The sequence below is a fragment of the Galeopterus variegatus genome, unplaced genomic scaffold (assembly GCF_000696425.1).
Source record: "Galeopterus variegatus unplaced genomic scaffold, G_variegatus-3.0.2 Scaffold333, whole genome shotgun sequence".
Classification (NCBI taxonomy): domain Eukaryota; kingdom Metazoa; phylum Chordata; class Mammalia; order Dermoptera; family Cynocephalidae; genus Galeopterus; species Galeopterus variegatus.
Genome location: NW_007726444.1, coordinates 486,591 through 510,479, shown reverse-complemented (window position 1 = coordinate 510,479; position 23,889 = coordinate 486,591). Strand labels below are relative to the sequence as shown.

Below are 23,889 nucleotides of genomic sequence, written 5' to 3'. Positions count from 1 at the left end.
GAGGCGGGCGCGCGGCTGCGACAGGTACGCGCCGGCCGGGCCGCGCCGCGCCCGCCCGCTGCTGTCGCGCCCTGGACCCCCTCGGAGGGCTCCCCGGTGCCCTCCCCGGTAGGGGAGCGGCTGGGGGAATTCGGCGGGAGCTCGCCCGAGGGCGGGAGAGGACGTGCGAGTCAGCGCAAAGTTCATTTGCAGTTAGGAGCTAGGCCAGGCCCTTAACCTTTTCCCTGAAGATCGGGGCAGAGCAAGATGTTGTGACGGGAAGTGCCAGAGATGTTGAAAGCAAAACTGAAAATATGCTATCAAAGCTTTCCAGTAAAAAACACACGGAAACCGAGAATAGCCCGTACGTGTAGGAAGTAACAGACCGAATGTACGCAACCCCGGCTCTGTGTGTGAGGGGAGAAAAGAACGGAGACAGTGTGTTTAGAGAATGAAATGGCTTTCAGGGCATAGGTTTTTTGTTTGCTTGTTGTTGTTCTTTTAAGTAATAAAGACTTGGACAGATGGAAAGCCGACAGGAAGTGAGCTTTATTTATCAATTTGGAATAACAACAAGAGTCCTCTTTTAAGCTGGAAATAAGTAGTTAATGACACCGGAAAAACTCATTATTTGAGTGGTAATCCTATAGAACCTAAGGGAAGGGGGAAATTCAAGTTAAAAAAAAAAAAGGTTTTAGGAGAAAATATGGCTTATATATCCATGGTCACAGGTTACTAAGGAAAGCCAAGATTTGATACTTTATTCTACATATCTCTAGACATGTCCTCTTGCCCATTCCCATTACAGGCCACTGTTAATCTGAATGGTTTTTCTGTGCATTCTTTTGAGGAAGGGGAGGTGTAAGAGAAAAATTCAGCCACATTTCAAAATCTTAATTATGTTCTCTTAAGCTGTATATAAAATGAGCTTTTTAAATTAAAATGGTTTATAAAGAGAGTTTGTTAGTGGGATCATTTTATACTGTGGGTTTTATGTGTGACTGTCTACACACTCACTTCTCATGTGTTTGTTTCACTTTATAATAGGAGGAAACCACAGGGGACTTTCAGGCCTGTCAGCTTATCTTCAACTTTGTCATATTTGTATCAAATGAACTTTTGTTTTTTAGATACTTGGTTTCTCACGGAGTGGTTTCTCCATAAACCACTAATATTTATATGCTATATATGCTATATGTAGTTACTATTAGAAAGTTATACTTTTCCCAAATTAAAGTTCACTCAGAACCTTTACATTCAGAAAAGTTACATGAAAAGATATTCACAACGTATAATTCAAAAATAATTGCTGTTAACATTTGATGACTCTTTCAGGTCCTTTTTCTCTACAGCGTGCTTAGTACATAGTACAAAATTTTCCACTCTGTTTGTCCCCCCATTTAATATTATGAAAGTCCCCCATATTATTAAACATTCTTCAAAAACCAAGGGCTGAATGACTACAGTAATAATATTCTACCATGGATATACCATAATTTATTTAACCACTCTTATTTTATTGGGCATTTTTCTTGGAGGACAATAACATTTTCATATTTAATCAGTATTTAAAATTGATGTGGAGAACACTAAGGTTTCTTTTGTTTAGTTTTGTTTGTTTAGTATGATCTTATAAATACTGTCCAGACTTTAGCTTTATTTGTATTTTGCCTTCTAGGTTCTTCAAGAACACGGAAAAGCCAACACCATGGTAGCATTAATGAAAGCTTATGATGAGGAAGATGAAACATACCAGGAATTCGTTACTGCAGCAACCATGTTCTTCCAGTATTTACTGCAGCCATTTAGGGATATGCGAGAAGTCGCAACTTTATGTAAGCTTGATATTTTGGTATGTTTTCTTTATATTTTTATTTTTAACAAATTTACTATATGTCATATAATACTTCTTTTGGCACATTAAGGTTCAATCTGTTTACACTTTGGGTTTGTCCTTATGTTTAGATGATATGGGAGATATACTGAATTGATATTTAAAATTGATTAAAAACATGAAGACACTTACGTTGGTCATCTTAGTACTTTAAGATTTCCACAGATTTTAAAAGTTTACACACAGGGCTGGCCCGGTGGCGCACTGCTACAGTGCGCCGCTTGGGAAGTGCGGCGGCGCTCCCGCCGAGGGTTCGGATCCCACATACAGACCGGTTCCCGCTCACTGGCTGAGCGAGGTGCAGGGAGCAACACCGAGGGTTGCGATCCCGTTGCGGGTCCCCGGCCGGTACGGGAGCAACACTGAGGGTTGCGATCCATTGCCGGTCATGAAAAAAGACAAAAAGGAAAAAAAAAAAAAGTTTACACACTTTTTCTGCTGGTCAGTTGTTTCTGATGTGATGTTTATTGACTTCAGCTGTTTTCCATCTTTAAGGACACATGCAAATTTCTTAGAAACAGGATGGAAATTTAAATAGCAGGGCCCTAGATTGTAATTTAGTAATTTAAACTTTAGTAAATGCTGTCATCATTCTTATTTCTTTGAGCCATTGAACAACCCTGTGACACTATTTAGAAAAGGCATTATTATTATCCCAATGTTACAGATGAATCTAGAACCCAGAGGAGTTAAATAGCTTGCCTTGGGTCTCAACAAGTGGAATCTGAAGACATCAGAGAGATCTCTCAATCTCTGCCCCCTGCACTGGGCATCTTTCCACACATAGTCTCATGACCCCCGACAGGTTACTGTGGTAAACATGGTATCACATTTAGATGAAATTCATGACACTCTTAACCCGTGGATAAAGTTGTTCTGTTCATTGTTTTGAAAATCTAATATTTGGATAGTCTTTATTTTTATATGTATACGTTCTGGATAGTCTTTATTTTTATATGTATACGTTCTTTCTTTCTTTCTTTTTTTTTTTTTCTTTTTGTCTTTTTTTCGTGACCTGTAACGGGATCGCAACCCTCGGTGTCGCGCCCGCACTGCGCTCAACCAGTGAGCAGACCGGTCTCTATATGGGATCCGAACCCTCGCTCCCAAGTGCTGCACTCTACCAAGTGTGCCACTGGGCCGGCCCTACGTTCTTTCTTTCTTTAAATAGTACCTTTATTGCAATATAATTCACAAGCCATACACTTAAAGTATACAATTCAACAGTTTGTATTTTTTTATTATTATTTTTTGGTGGATGGCTGGTATGGGGATCCAAACCCTTGACTTTGGTGTTATAACACCCACTCTAACCAGCTGAGTTAACTGGCCAGCCTTCAGTGGTTTTTTGTATATTCAGAGTTGTGCAACTGTCACCACTATCTAATTACACATTTTCATCAGCCCAGAGAAACTCCATACCCATTAGCAATCACTCTCCATTTCCCCCTAATCCTAGGCAACCAACAATTTACTTTCTGTCTCTGTGGATTTCCCTATTATGGGCATTTTATATAAATGGAATCGTATAATGTGGTCTTTTGTGTCTGGCTTCTTTCACTTAGCATAATGTTTTCAAGGTTCATCCATGTTGTAGTATGTATCAGTACAGATGATCCCTGATTCAATGATATTTTCACTTTATAGTAGTGCAAAGATGATATACATTCAGTAGAAACCATACTTCGAATGTTGAATTTTGACTCAAAATTCTTTATAACTTTATTATAAAATAGTCTTTGTGTTAGATGATTTTGCCAACTGTAGGCTAATGTAAGTGTTCTGAGCATGATTAAGGTAGGCTAGGCTAACCTGTGATGTTTGGAAGGTTAGGTGTATTAAATGCTGTATTAGTCTGGTTCTGTTGCTTATTACAAAATACCTGGAAGTGGGTAGTTTATAAGGAAAGAGGTTTATTTGGCTCATGATTCTGGGACAGCTGCATCTGATGTAGGCCTCAGGCTGCTGCTTCTACTCATGGCAGAAAGTGGCAGGGTAGCCAGTGGGTACAAGCAGATAACATGGCGACAGAAAGCAGGAGAGAGAGAGAGAGAGCTCCAGGTTCCTTTAAACAACCAGCTCTGGCAGGAACTAATACAGCAAGAACTCACTCACTAACCCTCCCCTTGCCCAGGGTGTTCACCTATTCATGAGAGAGCCACCCCACCATGACCTAAATAGCTTCCAATACTGCCACATTGGGGATCAGATTTCGACATGAACTTTGCGGGGACAACATATCAAAACTCTATCAAATGCATTTTCAAACTTAACAATATTTTCAACTTACAATGGGTTTATTGGGATGTAACCCCATCATAAATCAAGGAGCATCTGTATTTCATTTCTTTTTATTGCCACATAATATTTATTATCTGGATATACCACATTTTACTTATCCATTTAGCAGTTGATAGTTGGGTTAGTCCTGTTTTTTGACTGTTATGAATAATGCTATTATGAACATTTGTGTACAAGTTTCTGTGTGGCAAGGCTCCCTTGGCCCCCAACTGCCTGGCTTGAGAGCCTGAGGCACTTCTGGTGGCAGTCTGGTGGTTGTTGCTAGGCTGGATGTGGATGTCGGTGGCAGGGAGGGGTGTGGCTGAGGCCCTCAGCTGCCCCACACCCTGGATTGGAAGCCCAGGGGACTGGTGGTCATCACTGGGCTGGATGACAATGTCAGGGGGACATGGCTGAAGCCCTTCCCCACCCTGGCTTGGGAGCCTGGGGGGCTTCTGGTTTTATAGGTGTTCTTGGTGGTGTGAGACCTTTACTGCTTAATATCAGTACTGTTTCTGATCTGTGGTTTTTTTGTTTTTTCTTTCAGTTCTGTGTTGGATAATTAGCTACCCCCACCACTTAAACTCTGCACTGGAACTAATTTGTTGTCCTTTGCTAACTTCTAAAAAGGGGAAACTTCCTGTGGGGACCAGCACTTGAGCCCTGTAGTTGAGCTAAATTGCTGCTTTGCTGCTGATTCTCTGGGGAAGGCTTTTTGTGAAGTTCAGGTTTTAATTGTTGACCTTGTATGTACTTCCAGGTCTTGTGAGGTCTGGTACACCTGGGTTGTATGGAAACTCTGGTCTGGGCCTGAGTCTTTTCAGCAAACTGCACCCCTGCAGTTCCACACTCTTGACCAGTCTCCACTGTGTGGGCCTGTGCTGACTGGAGGGCAGATAAACTGTCCATGCTGTGCCCCAATGTTCCCCTGGTGGGCCCGTCTCCCTCACCCCCCACACTCCAAACACTTTCCATGGGATGGGCTGTGTGCCAGTCCCTTGTGATGACTCACAGACCCCTGAGTGGCTCCTTCCTTCAGCTGTCTGTGGTCCCTCCCTTCTTTGTGGGCCCATGGGATCCCTGTCAGTGGTCTTGCTGGCCTGGGGGCCATCAAGGCCCTCTTCTCCCCTGAAGCCTCCAAGCAACTCTATACAAAGGGCACAGCAGTGGATCTTGCCAGTTCCTACTCTATGCTCACCACGGCCAGCCTTGAAGTGGTCAGGGTTTGAAATGGTCATAGCATTCCTTTCTTTCTCTCATTGTGGCTTCTCTTACCTTCATGCACTCCGTAGGTCTCTCCTCTTCCCCTGAGCTCTAGCAGCCTCAGCTTGGTAGTCATTGCTTTTTAATAGTTGTAAATTGGTTAATTGTGGGAGAGGGTGGTGCTGGATACCATTTATTCCTCCATCTTAACCAGAAGTTCTCTTATTTCACTAAATCATGCTTTGTAAAAGAAAATTGGATGCCAGATGGCATAGTAGTACATGTTTTAGTTTGGGCTGCTGTAACAAAGTACCATAGATGGGGTGCCTGGCTTATAAGCAGCAGAAATTTATTTCTCAGGAGGTTGGGAAGTCCAAGATCAAGGTGCTGGTAGATCCAGTATCTGGTGAGGGCCTGCTTCCTGGGTTATAAATGGCTGTCTTGCTGTGTCCTCATATAGTGAAGCGGTGACAGAGAGAGAGAGAGCGAGCAAGCATGCAAGCACGTAAGCAAGCCTGTGTCTTCTCTTCTTTTTATAAGGGCATTAATTTCATTCATGGCCTAATTACCTCCCAAAGGCCCCATCTCCAAATACCATCAAATTGGGAGTTAGGGCTTCAACATACGAATTTTGGAGGGACACAAACATTCAGTCCATAGCACTACATGTCATAATTAAGAATACACAGATTTTACTATCTTTTATTTGATTAGATTACTTCTGCCCTTCAGAAAACCACCATGGTATTGAAAAGCTTCCTGTTGTATCCTGTAAAGAAACCATATCAACAGCTAACACTTGAGTGCTGTGTACCAGGCACCATGCTGAGTGCTTAACAACACAGATCCCATTTAAACAACTGTGTATTATTACTACTAGAGAGAAACATAGTTTGACAGCACTCCTCTCTAGAGAAAGTTACTGTAGTAATGCAACATGAAGGTAGGTTGTTGTTGTTTTTTATGCTCCAGAGTATCCTTTTGTCTTTTAGGTGGTACCCAGCTTAGAGCCTTATTCACACACAATAAGGGACTGCTGAATGAATGAAAATTTAATTGACTAAGTAGTAGTAATAAATGTAGTTAAAACAATTCATGTGATCGGTTTCCTGATAGCTTTACATTACTATTATCTCTTACTAACATAATTTTCCCTTCTTTCTGTAGAAGTCCTTGGATGAGGATGACCTGGGTCCTAAAAGGATAGTTGCCCTGCAGAAAGAAGCCAAAGAATGGACCAGACAGGCTGAAGAAGCTGTTGCCTCTATTCAAGATATCACAGTGAATTATTTTGAGGAAACAGTGAAAGCATTAGCAGGTGATGGTAAAAAAAATGTATAATGAAATACATGTAAGTTTCATTTTATTCAGAAACCATTTGAGTGCCCATTAAGCACCAGATACTGTGATTCTAGGTGCTGGGAATTCAATAACAGACACTGTACAGTCTGGTCAGGGGAGAGAAATCTTAATTATTTATTCAAGCACATGGAAAATGGCAGTGGCAGTAAGCAACGTGAAGAAGAGAAACACCTGGCTCTGCGAGCCTATGAGAGAGAAATTTGACTTGATCAGGGTGGTCACTGAAGGCCTCCGAGAAGTAGTGCTTGCCCTAATATTTGAAGGGTAAATGGAAATTGAGAAAGCAAAAAAGTGAGGAAAGAGTGTTCCAGGAAGAAGGAATAGCATCTGCAAAGGCTCTCTGGCTTGCGGGAGCTTGGCAAATATGAGGAGCTTAAAGAAAGCCTGGGGGCTGGACAGCAGAGAGTGCAGGAGAGTATAGTATGAGGGAGGATATTAGCAAGACAGGCAGGGGTTCGAGCATGTAGGGGCTTGTGGGCTGGGTAAAGGACTTTAATCTAAAATCATTGTTGATAACAGCCCCAAATAGGAAACAATTTAATGTCTGTCAGTCAGTTTAAGTTACAGCACATTCATAAAACAGAAAACTACATAGCTATTAAGCATGATTCTCTCTATATTTTTTTATGAATGGCAAGAGTTCCTGATATATTAAGCAAAATAGACAAGATATAGAGCAGAATGATGATCCTGGGTTTTTTTGGTCAAACTATGTGCATAATAAGCCTGTCTGTCTAGCTAGACAAACAGTCTGGAAGTATATGTACTGAAATGTAAGAAGCAACTGCCTCAACTAGGTGAGATCATGATTTATTGTCTTTTTTTAATGGAATACCAATACCTAAAATTTTATATTAATGACTATGTATTATTTTTGTGATAATAAAAACATTAAAATAAGACAAAATTTCTTTTAAAAAGGATGTTTTGGGGCCGAGCCTGTGGCGCGCTTGGGAGAGTGCGGCGTTGGGAGCGCAGCAGCGCTCCCACCGCGGGTTTGGATCCTATATAGGGATGACCGGTGCGCTCACAGTGCTCACTGGCTGAGCGCGGTGCGGCCGGTCTCAAAAAGGACAAAAAAAAAAAGGATGTTTTGTAGGCAACATGGGAAGTATTAGACAAAAGATTAACTCAGGATATGTTTTTCCCTTTTTAATGAGTTGTAATCATATTTTATTTTATTAATTATAATCCAACAGGAATGCAGAAACAAATGGAACAGGATGGAGAGAGATTTGGCCAGGCTGCCTGGGCTACTGCAATTCCCAGATTAGAAAAACTCAAGCTAATGCTAGCTCGGGAGACTCTGCAACTCATGAGAGCCAAAGAGTTGTGTTTAAATAACAAAAGAAGCGAAATTCAGGGAAAGGTAAGACAAAGATAAATGTAACATATACACTTTTATTCTATTTTATTTCTTTTAAAAGATGACCAGTAAGGGGATCTTAACCCTTAACTTGGTGTTGTCAGCACCACGCTCACCCAGTGAGCCAACCGGCCATCGCTATATGGGATCCGAACCCGTGGCCTTGGTGTTGTCAGCACCACGCTCTCCCGTGAGCTAATCGGCCATCCCTATATAAGGATCCAAACCTGTGGCCTTGGTGTTATCAGCACCACACTCTCCCAGGTGAGCCACGGGCCAGCCCTTACACTTTTATTTTAGATAGCACTTTTCTTTCCAGGGATTGTTAAAGAGCTTCCTTTCTTCACTTACTCCAACACCATCTCCTAGTAGATAAGAACTTAGAGACTATGGAAGGTTGGCCATAAAATTTCCCTTTGGTCAAGATGTTTTTGGAGTATTATATTGTAGGATTCACTTTGTAATAACACTGAGCTCATTATTAAAGTGGGTAATATATGAGAGGTCTTCAAAAAGTTCACGGAAAGATTTGTATTATCTTTTTTTTTTCCTTTTTGTCTTTTTTCGTGACCGGCAACGGATCTCAACCCTCAGTGTCGCACCCGTACCAGACCGGGATCGCAACCCTCTGTGTTGCGTCCGCACCTTGCTCAGCCAGTGAGCGGCTGGTCTGTATGTGGGATCCGAACACTTGGCGGGAGCGCCGCCGCGCTCCCAAGCGGTACACTGTAGCAGTGCGCCACCAGGCTGGCCCTGTATTATCTTTTAATTCTATTTTCCCATGAATTTTTGGAAGTTCCCTTCTACTTTAAAATCAATCCAGCAGGGCCGGCCCGGTGGCGCACTGCTACAGTGCGCCGCTTGGGAGCGCGGCTGCACTACCGCCAAGGGTTCGGATCCCACATACCGACCGGTTCCCGCTCACTGGCTGAGCGAGGTGTGGGAGCAACACCGCGGGTTGCGATCCCGTTGCCGGTCCCGGTCCGGGCGCGACACTGAGGGTTGCGATCCGTTGCCGGACACGAGAAAAGAAAACAAAACAAAAAAAATCAATCCAGCAATGTTTTCAATACAATTTTAGAATAATTGAGAGGTGCTTCATCTTAGGATCATAGTCACTTAATTTTTTTCCTGTAATCTTATGACTGTAAGGCAGAAAACACTGTAAATACCTGTCTTAGTCAGCTCAGGCTGCTATAACAAAATGCCATAGATTGGGTGGCTTAAACAACAGACATTTACTTCTGACAGTTCTGGAGGCTGGGAAGTCCAAGATCAAGGTGCCTGCACATTTAGTGTCTGGTGAAGGCTTTCTTCCTGGATTGTACAGAGCCACCTTCTTGCTGTGTACTTACATGGACTTTCCTCAGTGTGTGTGCATGGAGAGAGACAAAGAAAGATCTCTCTTCTTACAAGGGCACTAATCCCATCACAAAGGTAACACCCTCTTGAGGTAACCTAATATCTCCAAAGGCCCCACCTCCAAATGCTATCACATTAGTGGTTAGAGCTTCAACATATGAATTTGGCAGTGGGGAAGTTGGACACAATACCTCATTGCTACTTATTTTTCTCAGAACCTAAATATTTTCATATGTTTCAAGGAGAGGAAAAGTATTTGTAACAAATGTTGAATAAGGCATTTTTGTCTAACTAGATGAAATGGAAAAGTGTTTCCTTTTTTTTTTTATATTTAGTACTGAGCAAGGAATAGGAAATAGCTAGAATGCTTCTAAAGTTTGCTTTTAATTTACTAATTATTTTAACTTCTTTTTTTTCCATGAAAACAAGATGGAAGATCTTCCAGAACAAGAAAAAAATATAGATGTTGTAGATGAATTAGAAATACAGTATTATGAAATTCAATTAGAACTGTATGAGGTTAAATTGGAGATAGTAAAAAATGAAGAAATACTTCTTATTACACAGTTGGACTCTATTAAAAGACTTATAAAAGGTAAAATTTATATATATGTATAGAGATTAGATTGTTTAAATTACACGTTTAAGGAAATAGAGAACATATTAATTACTTCTTGTAAATTGTCTATAATATCTACTGAAATTTCCTAAATAAAATTTTCCTTCAGTATTTTTTATTATTCAAATAATATAATCATTATTAAACACAAAGCAATACAGAGAAATAAAAATAATTACCCAGTCCCATCATCTAGAGATACTTAGTGGTAACAATTTGCTGTATAACTTTGTAGCCCTTTTTATATGTGGACATATATAAATATCAATTTTTTAAACCAAAATGATATATCCTGTTAAGTAACCTCTTTTTAATCTAATACATAATAACCATCTTTCCACTTCAGTAAGTAATAAAAACATCAAAATTTTAATGGCTACATAGTATTCCATTATATGGATATACCATAATTTCTAGTTTTTCACTATTTTGAACAGCATTATAGTAGAGAACTTTCCTTTATACATATATTTGTGAATAGGACAGATTATTCCTTGGGATATATTTCTAAAGATGGAATTATTGGGTCAAGGGCAATGCACATTTCACATTTTGATATATATCTGCTAAAACAACACTACAACAATCATTTGAGAAATATTTTTTCCTCACTCCTATATTGTTTTCTGATTTCTAAATTTCATACAACATAATGGCCTCCAGATAGGCTGTTCTATCATTAGAGTATGAGAGTATATGTTTTCATGACATTCTTTAAAATTTTTGCTTACTTGATAGAAAAAATGACATCTAATTTTTATTTATTTAATTACAAGTGATATTAAAACAATTTTATATGTTTACTGGCCATTTGTATTGATATGATCCCAAAACCATGCCAATATTTACTTACATTTTTCCTAGTATTTTTATGATTTTGTTTTTTGAAACATTTAACTCTTTTTTTTTTTTCCTTTTTGTCTTTTTTCGTGACCGGCAACGGATCGCAACCCTCAGTGTCGCGCCCGTACCGGACCGGGACCGGTAACGGGATCGCAAACCTCGGTGTTGCTCCCGCACCTCGCTCAGCCAGTGAGTGGCTGGTCCGCATGTGGGATCCGAACCCTCGGCGGGAGCGCCGCCACGCTTCCCAAGCGGCGCACTGCAGCAGTGCGCCACCGGGCCGGCCCCCCAAAATTTAACTCTTTAATCCAGGTGAAATTTGTTTGTTTGTTTGTTTGTTTATTTATTTAATTTATTTTCCTTTTTGAGACCGGCCGCACTGCGCTCAGCCAGTGAGCGCTGTGAGCGCACCGGTCATCCCTATATAGGATCCAAACCTGCAGTGGGAGCGCTGCTGTGCTCCCAGCACCGCACTCTCCTGAGTGCGCCATGGGCTCGGCCCCGTTTATTTATTTTTTGGTGGCTGGCCAGTATGGGGACCTGAAACTGTGACTTCTTTGTTACCAGCATCACACTCTAAGCAAGTGAGCTATCTGCCATCTGAAATTTATTTTGATTGTGGTAGGAATCTAACTTTTTTCCCCAAATTGTTAGCAGTCCCAATCACTGATTTTAAAAACATTTTTCCCTGTTGCTTTCACTGGCTAGCTGTGTGACATCCAGAATCATTAGATTGACTCTGATCTATTCCTGAGTTGTTGTTCTCCTCCACTGATTTGTGAGTGGTCTCTGGTGCTGGCTTCAGAGGACTGTTACTATCCCTGTACCTTGGAAGCACGTTTTAGTATTTGGTAAAGCAAGCATTCCCCTGATTACTCTACTTCTCCACAAGTTTTCTGACTATTCTCACTCCTTTATTCTTCCAGATGAACTTTAGAATCACTTTGACAAGTTCAAACAAACAAAAAATTCCTTGGAATTTTGATTGGGATTGTGCTTAAAATTAAAGATTACTTTGGGGAGAATTGTCATCTTTGCAATTTTGAATCTTCCCACCCAAGAACATGGTATGTCTCTCCATTTATTTAAATCTTTTTTTTTTCCTAAAGTTCCTCCAAGTTTAATAATTTTCTTCATATAGATCCTGAACATTTAGTTTCATCCTAGGTATTCAGAAATTTTTGCAATAGTTTCAGGTTATAAGCATTTTACATATTTAGGAAAAAATTCTATTAAAAAAAAGTTTAGATGCCAAAGATTTGTAAATTGGAGTTGATATCCAGTAAAAAATAAGATTATTGGAAAAAAAATAAAAGTTAATCTGGAAAGATGCATGCCAAATTATTCATAATGTTTTCCTTCTGAGAATGAGATTCAGAAGGTTGAGGGAAGAAAGAAGAAAATTTCACTTTTTATTTCATGCATTTCTGTAGGATCTGAATTTGTTACAATAAGCATATAAATTTTAAACTATCAATATGTAAACAATATTAAATATCATTAAGGCACCTTAATGATGTACTCCTGGTAGAATATAAATTGCCTTTCTGGAGAGCAATTTGGCAATAGGTGTCAAGAGCCTTAAATATTCATCTGCTAAGGAAGTAATAAAAAATGTGTACAAAGATTTATGTACAGAAATGTTCATCATGATGAAATGGATAGTAATGAAATATTGGAATATTCTAACAACTCAGAATGCTTAAATTTTTTTTTTTCCTTTTTGTCTTTTTTTTTACTGACCGGTAACGGGATCGCAACCCTCGGTGTCGCGCCCGTACCGGGGACTGGCAACGGGATCGCAACCCTCGGTGTTGCGCCCGCACCACGCTCAGCCAGTGAGCGGGAACCGGTCTCCACATGGGATCTGAACCCTCGGCGGGAGCGCCGCTGCACTCCCAAGCGGCGCACTCTCCAGTGCGCCACCGGGCCGGCCCAAGAGAATGCTTAAATTAACAAATACTATGTTGCCATTAAAATTATATTTCCATCACATGGAAAATGTTCTTATTACTCTGTTGATAAGTGTAGCTATATAAGTAGTATATATGTGTGTGTGTTTATACATACACACATATATACCTATACACATATATACACACACACATAAATGTTAATAGTAGTTCTCCGTGGATGGTAAGATTACAAGTGATCTTTACTTTCCTTATATTTAAAAAATTTTATGCATTGTTTTTTATAATATATCATATTTTTAAAAAATCATTAATACATTTTTAGAGAAACGTGATGAAGTTGTCTATTATGATCCATGTGAAAGTCCAGAGGAACTTAAAGTCATTGATCATGTGGTGGGGCTGCAGGACACTAAGAATTTGGAGGTGAAAGAACTCAGCCAGCAGTGCCAGCGGCTGGAGTCTAAACGAGGCAGGATCTGTGCCAGAAGAGCCTATCTCAGGAACAGAAAGGTGCGTTCGCCTGGGGCAGCTTTCTTTTCTATCCTCTTCCAGGGATTTCTTCTTTTTTGAAAGATAAATAGGTATTGAAAATAAGGTTTTTACCAACACAGTGATTAATTTTTTGTGTGTGTATGTAGATATCAGTGGCTACAATTAAAATATATTTTAAACATTCCTAAAAAGATTATTTGGGGGGCTGACCAGTTAGCTCAGTTGGTTAGAGTGTGGTGGTGTAACACCAAGGTCAAGGGTTCAGTCCCCATACCAGCCAGCTGCCAAAAATTTTTAAAAAAAGATTTTTTGTTTCTTTTGGGATTTAAGAATTTACTATAATGTCTAGATTTTAATTAATTCATTCAACAACTATTTGTTGAGTGCTCATTGCATACACAGGTGCTTTAAAAATCACAATAGGTAGAAACTCTATTTCTAATAATCAACTATAGAAAATTATAAAATCTATTTTATTGTAAATTGCTGATTACAAAAAATGAATCATAGATATAATGTGCAGCTCATTTGAGACTCTATATTTGCTGAATTTTTTTTTTTAATTTCTTTTTTTTTTTTTTTTCCTTTTTTTGTCTTTTTTACTGACCGGTAATGGGATCGCAACCCTCAGTGTCGTGCCCGTACCGGGGACCGGCAACGGGATCGCAACCCTCGGTGTTGCGCCCGCACTGTGCTCAGCCAGTGAGCAGGAACCAGTCTCCACATGGGATCCGAACGCTCGGCGGGAGCACCGCCGCACTCCCAAGTGGTGCACTCTCCAGTGCGCCACCGGGCTGGCCCCCTTTTTTTTAATTTCTAAAATTTCCATGATTACATAAAAAGGTAACACACTAAGAAATTTAATTTTTTCCAACAGAAAGCTCTTATATTTCATTTTAATCCAGATTTTATATGTATTTACTCACGTACATTACACTTCTAATTGGAATTAGGAAAACATGAAAATTGTGACTTCTTTTGTAGCTTACAAAATGTTTATTATTCTGTCATGCACATATAAATACTTTTTAAAAACTCTGTTAAAAGAATATATTCTTTGCATTTCTGTGTTTAAGAATTGTAGCTTCTGGATTTAGGAACTGTTCTTTAGATGATCTGGAGATACACAGGCATTTGCCCTTTGCTCCACATTTCAGAAAACCCATGAGTGCAGGGAGAAGTGTCCTTTGGCACTCCCACAGGACTGTAGAACTGTGCCCAGATGAAGAGATGCCTGCACCTCCTTGGCAATATAGCTGTGACTTCTCTTATCCAGTCTTGGAGCATTAACTTTCACCCTGCCCCAGTCAGGGGAGCTCTTGCCACTGAGTTCTGGAAATGCTGGAATTTGGAAGGCACTGGGTTAATGGAATGGTAGGTCAGGCTCTAGTGTACAACTTGCGTTGAAACCACAGGTTGGCCACTTGGTAACCATGTGACCTTAGGCAAATAACTTAAATTTCTTTTGAGCTCAGTTTTCTCATCTAAGAAGATAATATTAATAATATAAATCTCATGGTTATTATAAGGATAAAATGACATAAGGCATGCAAAGTGCTTGGCATTGAGGCTGGGACCTAAAACATACTCAGTAAATGTTAGTATTATCATAATATTATTTTCCACATATATTAAAGATAGTGAGTGGTTAAGCATAGGTGAAATATAGTGAACAATTTTTCAGGTATCTGTAGATTGGCTATATTTTGTATGTATTTTTGGGAATGTAATTGGTATTTATAACATTATGGGGAAATGTGTTTTAAACAAGCATATTAAAACAGATTGTTAGGACTAATCCCATTTAAGAATGGGGGACTGCCTGTGTGTCCTCTTGTGATTCATCTCTCAAAGAAATCTGCTAGAAACAAATTATTCCTATAAGCAGCCAGTCAACCCTTATCATGTGATTATGGAGGAGGAAGTACCACTGAGACACACCAGAAGCTAATATTAATGAATGCCTTACCCTACAGCCCCAATACAATGCTTTTAACTTTTTACGCTATACCATGGTAATATTAAGAACCACGTAAGTGATGTATATTATTCCACCAGGATCAATGCAAAGAAAATCATCGGCTCAGATTACAACAGGCTAAAGAAAGTATAAGATATTTTCATCAGCATCATAGTATTCAGATGGTGAGTAGCTGAAGGAAAATGTTTTATATTTGCGTAATGTGACACACTGTCCTAAACTTGGGGAAATTGGAGCTCCTCTGCCCTGGACCTGCAGCTGACAGCCTCCCTCCTCCAGTCCTGCAGGCGGCCTGGGAGCAGATGTGGGGGGTAGGATGATAATGTTGGGTTACAGCCCCTTTGTCAAGACATATTTGATTGTAATTTTGAGCAATTTACAAAAATATGTTTGTTTAAATGTAGAAAAGAGATAAGATAAAAGAAGAGGAGCAAAAGAAGAAAGAATGGATAAACCAAGAGCGCCAGAAAACGCTCCAACGATTGAGAGCATTTAAAGAGGTAAGTTCTGGAAATAATCACCTCACCTACATTTTCTAGGGAAATAAATGAAGATCCTAAGAGATAAATTTAAAGTATTATGAACAGATAATTCAGAATATAAAACATTTCAAAAATACCATTGTTTGTGGTAAATCAATAAAAAACAAAAAAGTTAGAATATCAGTATGTTTCAGAAACCACGACGTAACACAGCTGTGTCTCTGACATCACGGCACACTTGGGTTCCTGCTCTCCTGTCCTCACTGAACAGTGCTAACTGTGCCCGCTGTGGTTTAGATGACAGAGAAAACGGAAAATAGTTCAACTACCCTTGACTTTAGCTGGCTTTCCCCCTCATTTGTAATTCTTTAAAATGCCGTCAAAGAAGCATTGTGACATAAATGTAGTGAAAGTGCTTTGTTGAAAGTACACAGGTTTTTTTAAAACAGTAAATAGGGACTTATTTAATAATATCATTGGACTTACTGACTATAAAACATAGACCTGCTCTCACCCCCCCGCCCCCATTTCATACAGACTCAAGTTTATTGTTGCCTCCCAAAGAAAAATAACCCACTCCATCCCAGACAAGATTCTGGGATAGGTATTGCAGGGATGCTGTATGATACCAACAACAAAAGTCGGGGTGCCGCTGGAGTGATAAATCATAACATACCAACTTCATCTTGTTTTCTGATACACTTATCAGTGTCATAGTGTACTCTGACCAGTAACAGTGGCTGTTATTGGGTGCCTTCTGTATACTAGGCACTTGTAATAGGTGCTTTACATTCACTCGTGTTTAATTATTAAAACAACCTTGTGATATTATCATCACCACTTTACAGATGAATAAGTAACCAAGGCTCAGAGTGGTGACACAACTTAACTCACGGTTAAACACAGCAGGAATTATAGCCAGGTCTCTCTTACCCCAGAGCCACAACAGGGGCCCAACCTGGGCAGCACATCAGAATCACCTGGGGAGTTTCTGCTAAGTACTAATGCCCAGCCCCACCCCAGGGATTGATTTACTTGGACTGGATCAGGCCTGGGCATGAATCGCAGTGGGAAGAATGAATTGAAGGAGAGCTATGTGAATACCAGATGAATATAGAGCCACTGAGGTGGAGAGTGACTGGTGGGTTGCTGTCACCAAGAGAGTGTTGATTAGTGGAATGAAATCAGCATGGAGGAAGGGATCTGAGGGCAGCTTCAAGTCTGTCTCCTTCCTCTCACTCAGATCGGTGAATTGGCTGGCAATATAGATCAACTTTTCAAATATGGATGGTATGAACATGGGAGGGGTAGACAGAGGTAAGAGACAGAATCAGGCCTCCTAAGCTCCCAGCAAACTGGAACAATGAGTCAAAATCTAACAAGTTGACCTAAAATGGAGATAAAAGACAGGTTTTTAAAGTCCAAAAAAATCCCATTATGGAGATGTACACTTGCACCTAGTGGTGACAGGGAAGAGTCTTTGTGGCTCAAATTCAGGGGGAAAGAACCTTGAGAATTTAGTTTCCTTCAGCTTCACCTGTGATGAAAACTCATGGGTTTTTGGAACGTATGATCAGAAGCACCCTCTGTAGAATGAGGGAATTCTGTGTTTACCAAGAAGTGCCACCACTGAAGGGGACAAAGCCAATTTGAGCACAGCTGGAAGGGAGTAAGTAGGAAAGGGAGAAAATAAGAAATAAAATCATGTGACACATGATACATATTGAGATTAGATTAGCTGTTTTTTAAGTACAAGGGCTTTCATAAGATAAAGCACTTAATTTGTCCCGGGCAGACAGACTGCCCAGCAATTTAGGGCAGAACGTAAGCCAGAGTCACAGCAACATGCTCCTGCCTCCAGGATGCCAAGGAGGGGGTCCCCAGCATCAGGAGACAGTTGGATGACCACTGGCGTTGAGTCCTCTGGCCCAGAGTTTCTGGGATTCTCATTCCACTGGCATGCTCTGTGACAGAAAGCTGCACATGACAGCGGCATGACTTGTGTCTGCATCATTGAGGTTTGGGGCTTGTTGCCATTACTTTGCTATTTGACCTGAAAGTGGAATAATATGAAGGAGATAGAACTGCATGATGTGGGTATGTTTTAAGCTTACATTAATGGTATCATATTGAATGCATCCTTTGCCAGTTTCTTCAACTTGAATTATGTTTTTGAGATATATTCATATAAATATATGTAGATCTAGATCATTTTAATGGCTTCATAGTATTACATTTTATGTTTTGATGGCTAATCAGTGCCTTCTTTAGGGACCCCTCCTCCTCCAAGATTAGTTCTTTGTAGGGTTAGGTTTTTCTTTATCCAGCTAATACCTGAGAGGCCAGGTAACTTTTTAAACTTACATTTTTTAATTATGAAACTTACTCTAAGCCTAAAAGTTAGAGAAAAGAAATGTCCACAGTCCCTGTTACACCTGTCACTTTGTCTACTCTGCTGGTATTTCTCATAGACCTGTTTTTTTACGTTTATAATCATAATACATATTATTTTGTATTCTGCTGTTTTAACATTTTATCATCTAATTTTTTTCAGATGTTTCAGACTTTGTACTATTTATGATATTTCATGGCTGCTTAATATTTTGAATACATTTGCCACAATTTTTTCAACTGACTTCCTATTGTTGGTATTTAGTTTCTGATTTTTCATCTAAAAATATGAATATTTTCATCTGTATGTGTCCTTTCATATCTTCATTTTATTACAGAAAAAATACTTGATCAAAGGATAAAAATGTTTATTTTTTTAACACATGAAAAATGGATTTAGTAGCAAGGACGGCTGTACAAATGAAAAGGAGTCACTTTGTGAATTAGAACCATCTGTGCATAGAAACGCATCAGTGTTGATTTATAGATTTATTTATAGAAAGTTTCAGCATTTCAGTGGTTTGCATTTGTGGCAAATTCCTCACAACAGTTTTTCATTTGCAGAAATGTCCAGCTCGGTCTGCACTCAAAAACTCTTGCTTGAGACCTGTGGCTCCAAACCTGCCAGGGGGCTGTCCCCAGCAGATGTCCTCACCAGCCTCTAAGCCACTGTCAGCAATTCACCTGCCCTCCAGGAAAACCAGAGGTGCTCCCTTATGTGAAGTTAGTAATGTGAAAACCCCGGAGTGTCAAGACTGTCTTGGAAATATCCCTGTCCAGATTTTTGTTCCAGTTGGTGACCAAACGCATTTCAAATCCAGTGAGGAATTGTCACTGCTACCACCACCATCACTACCTCCTCCTCCTCCTCCACCCCCACCGCCCCCTCTCCCTGCTCTGTCCTTGTCTTCTCAAGCTGCAGCTCATTGGAACTTAAGCTTCAGGACTTCAGGAAAAGATGATCAGCCACTTCCTCTAGTGTGTGAATCACCTGCTGAAAAACCACATGATCCCCTGGAAAGTTTTCAATGCCCAGGTAATCCATTGGAATTCTGTTCCTGCTCCCCTTGGGTTATTTAAGCTGTTGAAACATTCTAGCTTTAGAAGCCATCAACTTCAAATTAAAATATTTTTCAGAATACTCCATAATCTTGAAATATTCCAGTATTTATTGCCCCATTACTCTTTTATTGCAAAGTTAGCATAGCCTAACTCTGAGTTTGATAAACACTAACTTAGCTTGATGAAACCATCTTTATACATTTAATGATCACATGATTTGGGATTTCTGAGGCTGTTAAACTACCAACCTATTTCAAGGTTCTTAAGACTATAGTACGTATTTGATTTCTACCACGAATATTTTTCAATAGTGCTTTATTTACTGTTGCATCTCTGAGTCCTTTATAAAATTGTTGCACTTTAGGCAGAAATTAAAATTGGAAATTATTGTAGAAGGATATTAACCAGAATGTAGAAGGCTGTTCTTGTGGTCTGACCAGTAGACTGAGAAACTTTACTGTTGGAAATCTTTCTAAAATGTAGTGGGTCAAAAAAAAAAAGTGGGCCACTTTTTCTCTTGGCAAGTACAGTACACTGAACACACTTGAATATTTCTTTTTTTAATGAGGGCTATAGTTCTCACTTATAATTCTAATTATGGCATTGACAATTGAGGAGACTGGCCTAAACCTGCCCCGACTTGAAGCCTACTGCTTTGGAGTGTTTTTATTTTTTATTTTTTTCCTTTTTGTCTTTTTTTGTGTCCGGCAACGGATCGCAACCCTCAGTGTCGCGCCCGTACCGGACCAGGACCGGCAACGGGATCGCAACCCTCAGTGCTCCGCCTGCACCTCGCTCAGCCAGTGAGCGGGAACCGGTCTGTATGTGGGATCCGAACCCTCAGCGGGAGCGCCGCCGCGCTCCCAAGTGGCACACTGTAGCAGTGCGCACCAGGCCGGCCCTGGAGTGTTTTTAAAGATAAATCCTAGCAAAATGCTATGTAAATTTGTTTTTAAAAATATGCTTGAGCACCTCCAGCTAGAAAATGTAAGGTTACTGTAAGAGGTGATATGAATGATATAACAGTTCCAAAGTGTGATTCTGGTTGTCCCAGTTCAGGGTTCACTGTACCTAGAACCAGGTACAAATGAGAACGCCCACACTATAAGGTAGAGACCACATGGCCTACTTCTGTGGGGTTTGCAGCAACTTCTCATGGATGAAAAGTGGAAGTTCGCATCCTGTGCCTAGAATGGACCCAGGATGTGAGCAGACCATTGTGGGGTGCCCATTCCCAGCCCAGATTTAATGCACACAATTTGAGAAGCTCTATGCAACTCACAAACACTGCTTCAATTCACTGAAAAGAATAAGGAAAGTGTGAATGTGCACCAGGAAATGCTCTTGTTTGTGAAACTTGTCTTATTACTCCCAGAAGGGAATGTAATAACAAATTATAGGTTTAAATCCAAAGTGAAATAGCCTTTTGTTAGCCATATCTTGGCCTTTCAATCCCAAACTAGAATGATTATTGTCTTGCTGCCTTACCTGGAAGATCTCTAAATTAGTGGCCACAATCATGCCATTGTCTCTGATAAACAGATTTTATCCCCACAGGGATCTCAAGGTCCCAGAGTGAAAAATAGCTTCTCCTCATCAACGCCTTGAAACTGATCTAATTTGTGTTTTGACAGCACTTCACACCCTCAAAAGTAGAGTATGTGAGCCACCTCAGGGTAATGGAGGTGGAATTAAACACAACTGTATATGGAAAAGGTGCCAGTGCCACCCCTCCTGGTTCATTAAGCTACCGATTAAAATTTTACTTTAAGCCTTTTCATGTGTGGAAACCTACTCACTTTATTGTCATAGAATGAGTCATCACTGACTAATCTCCACGACTGAAGTCAGAGAAATACAGCGGGACAAATTATTTATTTTTAAAAATGTATATATATTTTTAAGTGGGAAGGGAAATGGAGGAAATACAATTTCAGAGATATCTAAGTCGTGCACAGTAGGCCAGATTATTTCCACCCCAGGCATCTTTAACTCTCTTCAGGATCACAGGAAAAGATTACATCTGCCTTGAAAAGGTAATTCCAACAAAAGCTGTGCCTGTTAGTTGCCACAGATTTGAAGAAATTAGTGGAAAGTAAGTGGCCAAGATGAAATATTAGCTATTAAATTGTCCTGGACTCAGACAAGGAGTTTATCATCGACCTGCCCAGCAGACAAAGCATTCGTTTAATGGGATGATGATTATTAGCTTAACTCATGGCGTTACTGATATGTGATTTAACAGTCATAGTACAATCATACAATAATATTCAATAATATTCTGGCAGCCTGGGGAGAAAGAATGTGTTTTCTTTACAGTACCTGCTCTGTTTACTCAGTTTCAGGCTCTATGGATGCGGTGCTGGCCTCCTTAAGGCAGAACAAAACCCCTCTCCGGAAGGTGGACGTGCCTGCAGTGCCCGCTCCCCACGTCTCAGTCAGTGAGCACATTCTGGCCGCCATAAGGCAAGGGGTCAAGCTGAAGAAAGTTCACCCAGACTTTGGCCCGAGCCCCAGCAGCAAGCCAGCCAGTGACCTTGAGAGGAGCATCAAGGCAGCGCTCCAGAGAATCAAGAGAGTGTCTGCTGACTCAGAGGACAGTGATGAGCACAGCCCTGGCGAGTGGGACCACTAAGCTCTTCTCCGGGTTTGACTAAGGCACCGCCGCAGCGCGCGTGAATGAAGCAAGGTGGGCCAAGGCCTTTTCCTGAAAAGCTCGTGAGCACGGGGTGCTGCTGCTTTCAGTTGACGTTGTGGCTCTTAAAACTGGGGAAGGAAGCAGAGAAGTGGCGACTCACACACTGACCCACAGCTGAGAGAGAAAACGCACGGCAAGTGTCGCCGGCATCAGGGAAGAGCATGTATGTTTCACAAGTGGTAACCTAGACTCATTCCCTGATGCTGGAGGACGTTTACTTTGGCATACTCCACTACTCACATGTCCTCCTGTGTGTAGGGATTAGTGGTTTCTCACATTTAAAGATTTCAATGTGAACGTCATTTTAGCAATAATCAGAATAAATTGCTGATATTTAGAAATTATTTTAGATATTTAAATGAAGTTTATGTATCAAGCACTACATAAACTCATAATAAATAATTATTTATAATGCATCAGTGTCATTCATGAGAAGAAGAAAACATAACTGCTGTAAAAGCAAACCCTTTCCCTCCTGGGTGGGTTTAAAGTTTTTAATAAGCTTTCAGCTAAACATTTGTTTAAGCAAATACTAAGGGTAGGGGGAGGAGTGTTGTTCCCCCTCGGGAACGAAATCTCATGCTGGCGTCTTTTCTCCTCCTTGCTTTGTGTTAAAATTAGGAAAGGGGAAGAGACCGATACAAAGTAGTCTGTTCATTTCTCAGACTATCCAAGTGTCCCACTGACCTCATCATCTTCTCTCATGACATCAATCCCGGGTTTCTATAGGACAGAGTGAATCCACCCTCCTTGTTTCCAAAGTAAAGTCCTGTTATAGACCCCAACTGAGGAGGGGTGTGGGTTCTTCAGCAGCTGCAGGCTGGACCTGCCTCCACAGTTTGACTGGAGACCCTTCCTGTGGCCCCTGCCAGGTTGCACACGGGCCTGTCATGTGTCCCACATTCTGGGAGCTCAGATCCAACTCCTGTGCACAAACATACCTCACTCTGCCAGCCTGGGCCTGAGGTCACTCTGGTGTCTGACAGACCGAGCCCTGACTGCACTGGCCCCTGTGCCTGCCGCTCCCTCAGATTCCAGGGCCATTCCCTCGGGAGATGCTCCCGCTGGCTCACTGAGCTTCAGTTCCAAATCCCAGAGGCAGGTCAGGTGGCTGTGCTCCAGGCCCCCTGCCTGCTCCACCACAGACTGGCCAACCTCAGCACCAAACTATTCCTCTGGAAAGAATTTGATATTTAAAAAATAGCAAAGTCAGAACTTTGTGGGATGTTATGCTAACTTTGCAGTTTGGTATTACTTTTGCTTTAATTATTGTAATTTCAGTATTTTGAAACAACAGTGAGCTTAATCAGGCTTGGATAATTCTCAGAATTTGCTTTCTAAGGACTGCCAAAGACAAGCAGCTTTCATAAAAAGGATCCTTTTCAAAAGAGAGTTCTCCTAATTAAAGTTCCTGGCCTAATTATGTCTTCTGTGCATCAAAACTTCTCCTTCTCTGGGCCTTTTCTCCCTCATTTCTTCCTTTCCCCCTCTTCCAGCCAAGCCCAGAAACAAATCTAGACTCTGGTTTCAGGGACTGCAGAGCCAAGGAGGGGGAGCTGTATGTCTTCCATTGTCTAGCTTCAAACCTCTCCTCTCCACCCTCCAAAGTGCTGCCAATAGTCTTCACCTCTCAAAGCTCTTCCCTGGCTTTGCAACCCACAAAGTAAGGGCCAGCCCCTCAGCATGGTAAACAAAACCCTCAGAGACCTGGCTGCTGTGCCGTGGGCAGTCCCTTCCCCTGCCACTGGTTTTGCTCCAGCAGCACTGAGCTGCTTGCTGCCTGCCCTCAAACAGCCCTGCTCTCTTTAGCATAAGTGCCTGGAATTGCCCTGGCTCTGCCACCATGTCCTGGCAAACCCACACCCATCCTGTGGGCTCAACCCTTTCTCCTTTCTGAATCTTCCCTGACCTCTCTTTCTCCTACATGACCACTACTCCTTGTCCTGGACACCAGTCATG

The 23,889-nt window shown here is 40.9% G+C and overlaps 1 protein-coding gene across 1 annotated transcript in view; it reads left to right on the top strand.

The window, feature by feature from the left end:
- Positions 1-22,344, top strand: part of WHAMM (WAS protein homolog associated with actin, golgi membranes and microtubules) — a 22,775-nt gene extending 431 nt beyond the window's left edge. The window contains exons 2-10 of the mRNA XM_008567593.1: positions 1,658-1,831; positions 6,524-6,674; positions 7,918-8,087; positions 9,876-10,041; positions 13,147-13,334; positions 15,375-15,461; positions 15,702-15,797; positions 18,735-19,206; positions 21,572-22,344. Of these exons, the coding sequence (XP_008565815.1) occupies positions 1,658-1,831; positions 6,524-6,674; positions 7,918-8,087; positions 9,876-10,041; positions 13,147-13,334; positions 15,375-15,461; positions 15,702-15,797; positions 18,735-19,206; positions 21,572-21,867 (1,800 nt within the window). The 3' untranslated portion in view covers positions 21,868-22,344. The remainder of the gene's footprint in view (positions 1-1,657; positions 1,832-6,523; positions 6,675-7,917; positions 8,088-9,875; positions 10,042-13,146; positions 13,335-15,374; positions 15,462-15,701; positions 15,798-18,734; positions 19,207-21,571) is intronic.
- Positions 22,345-23,889: the final 1,545 nt, after the last annotated feature.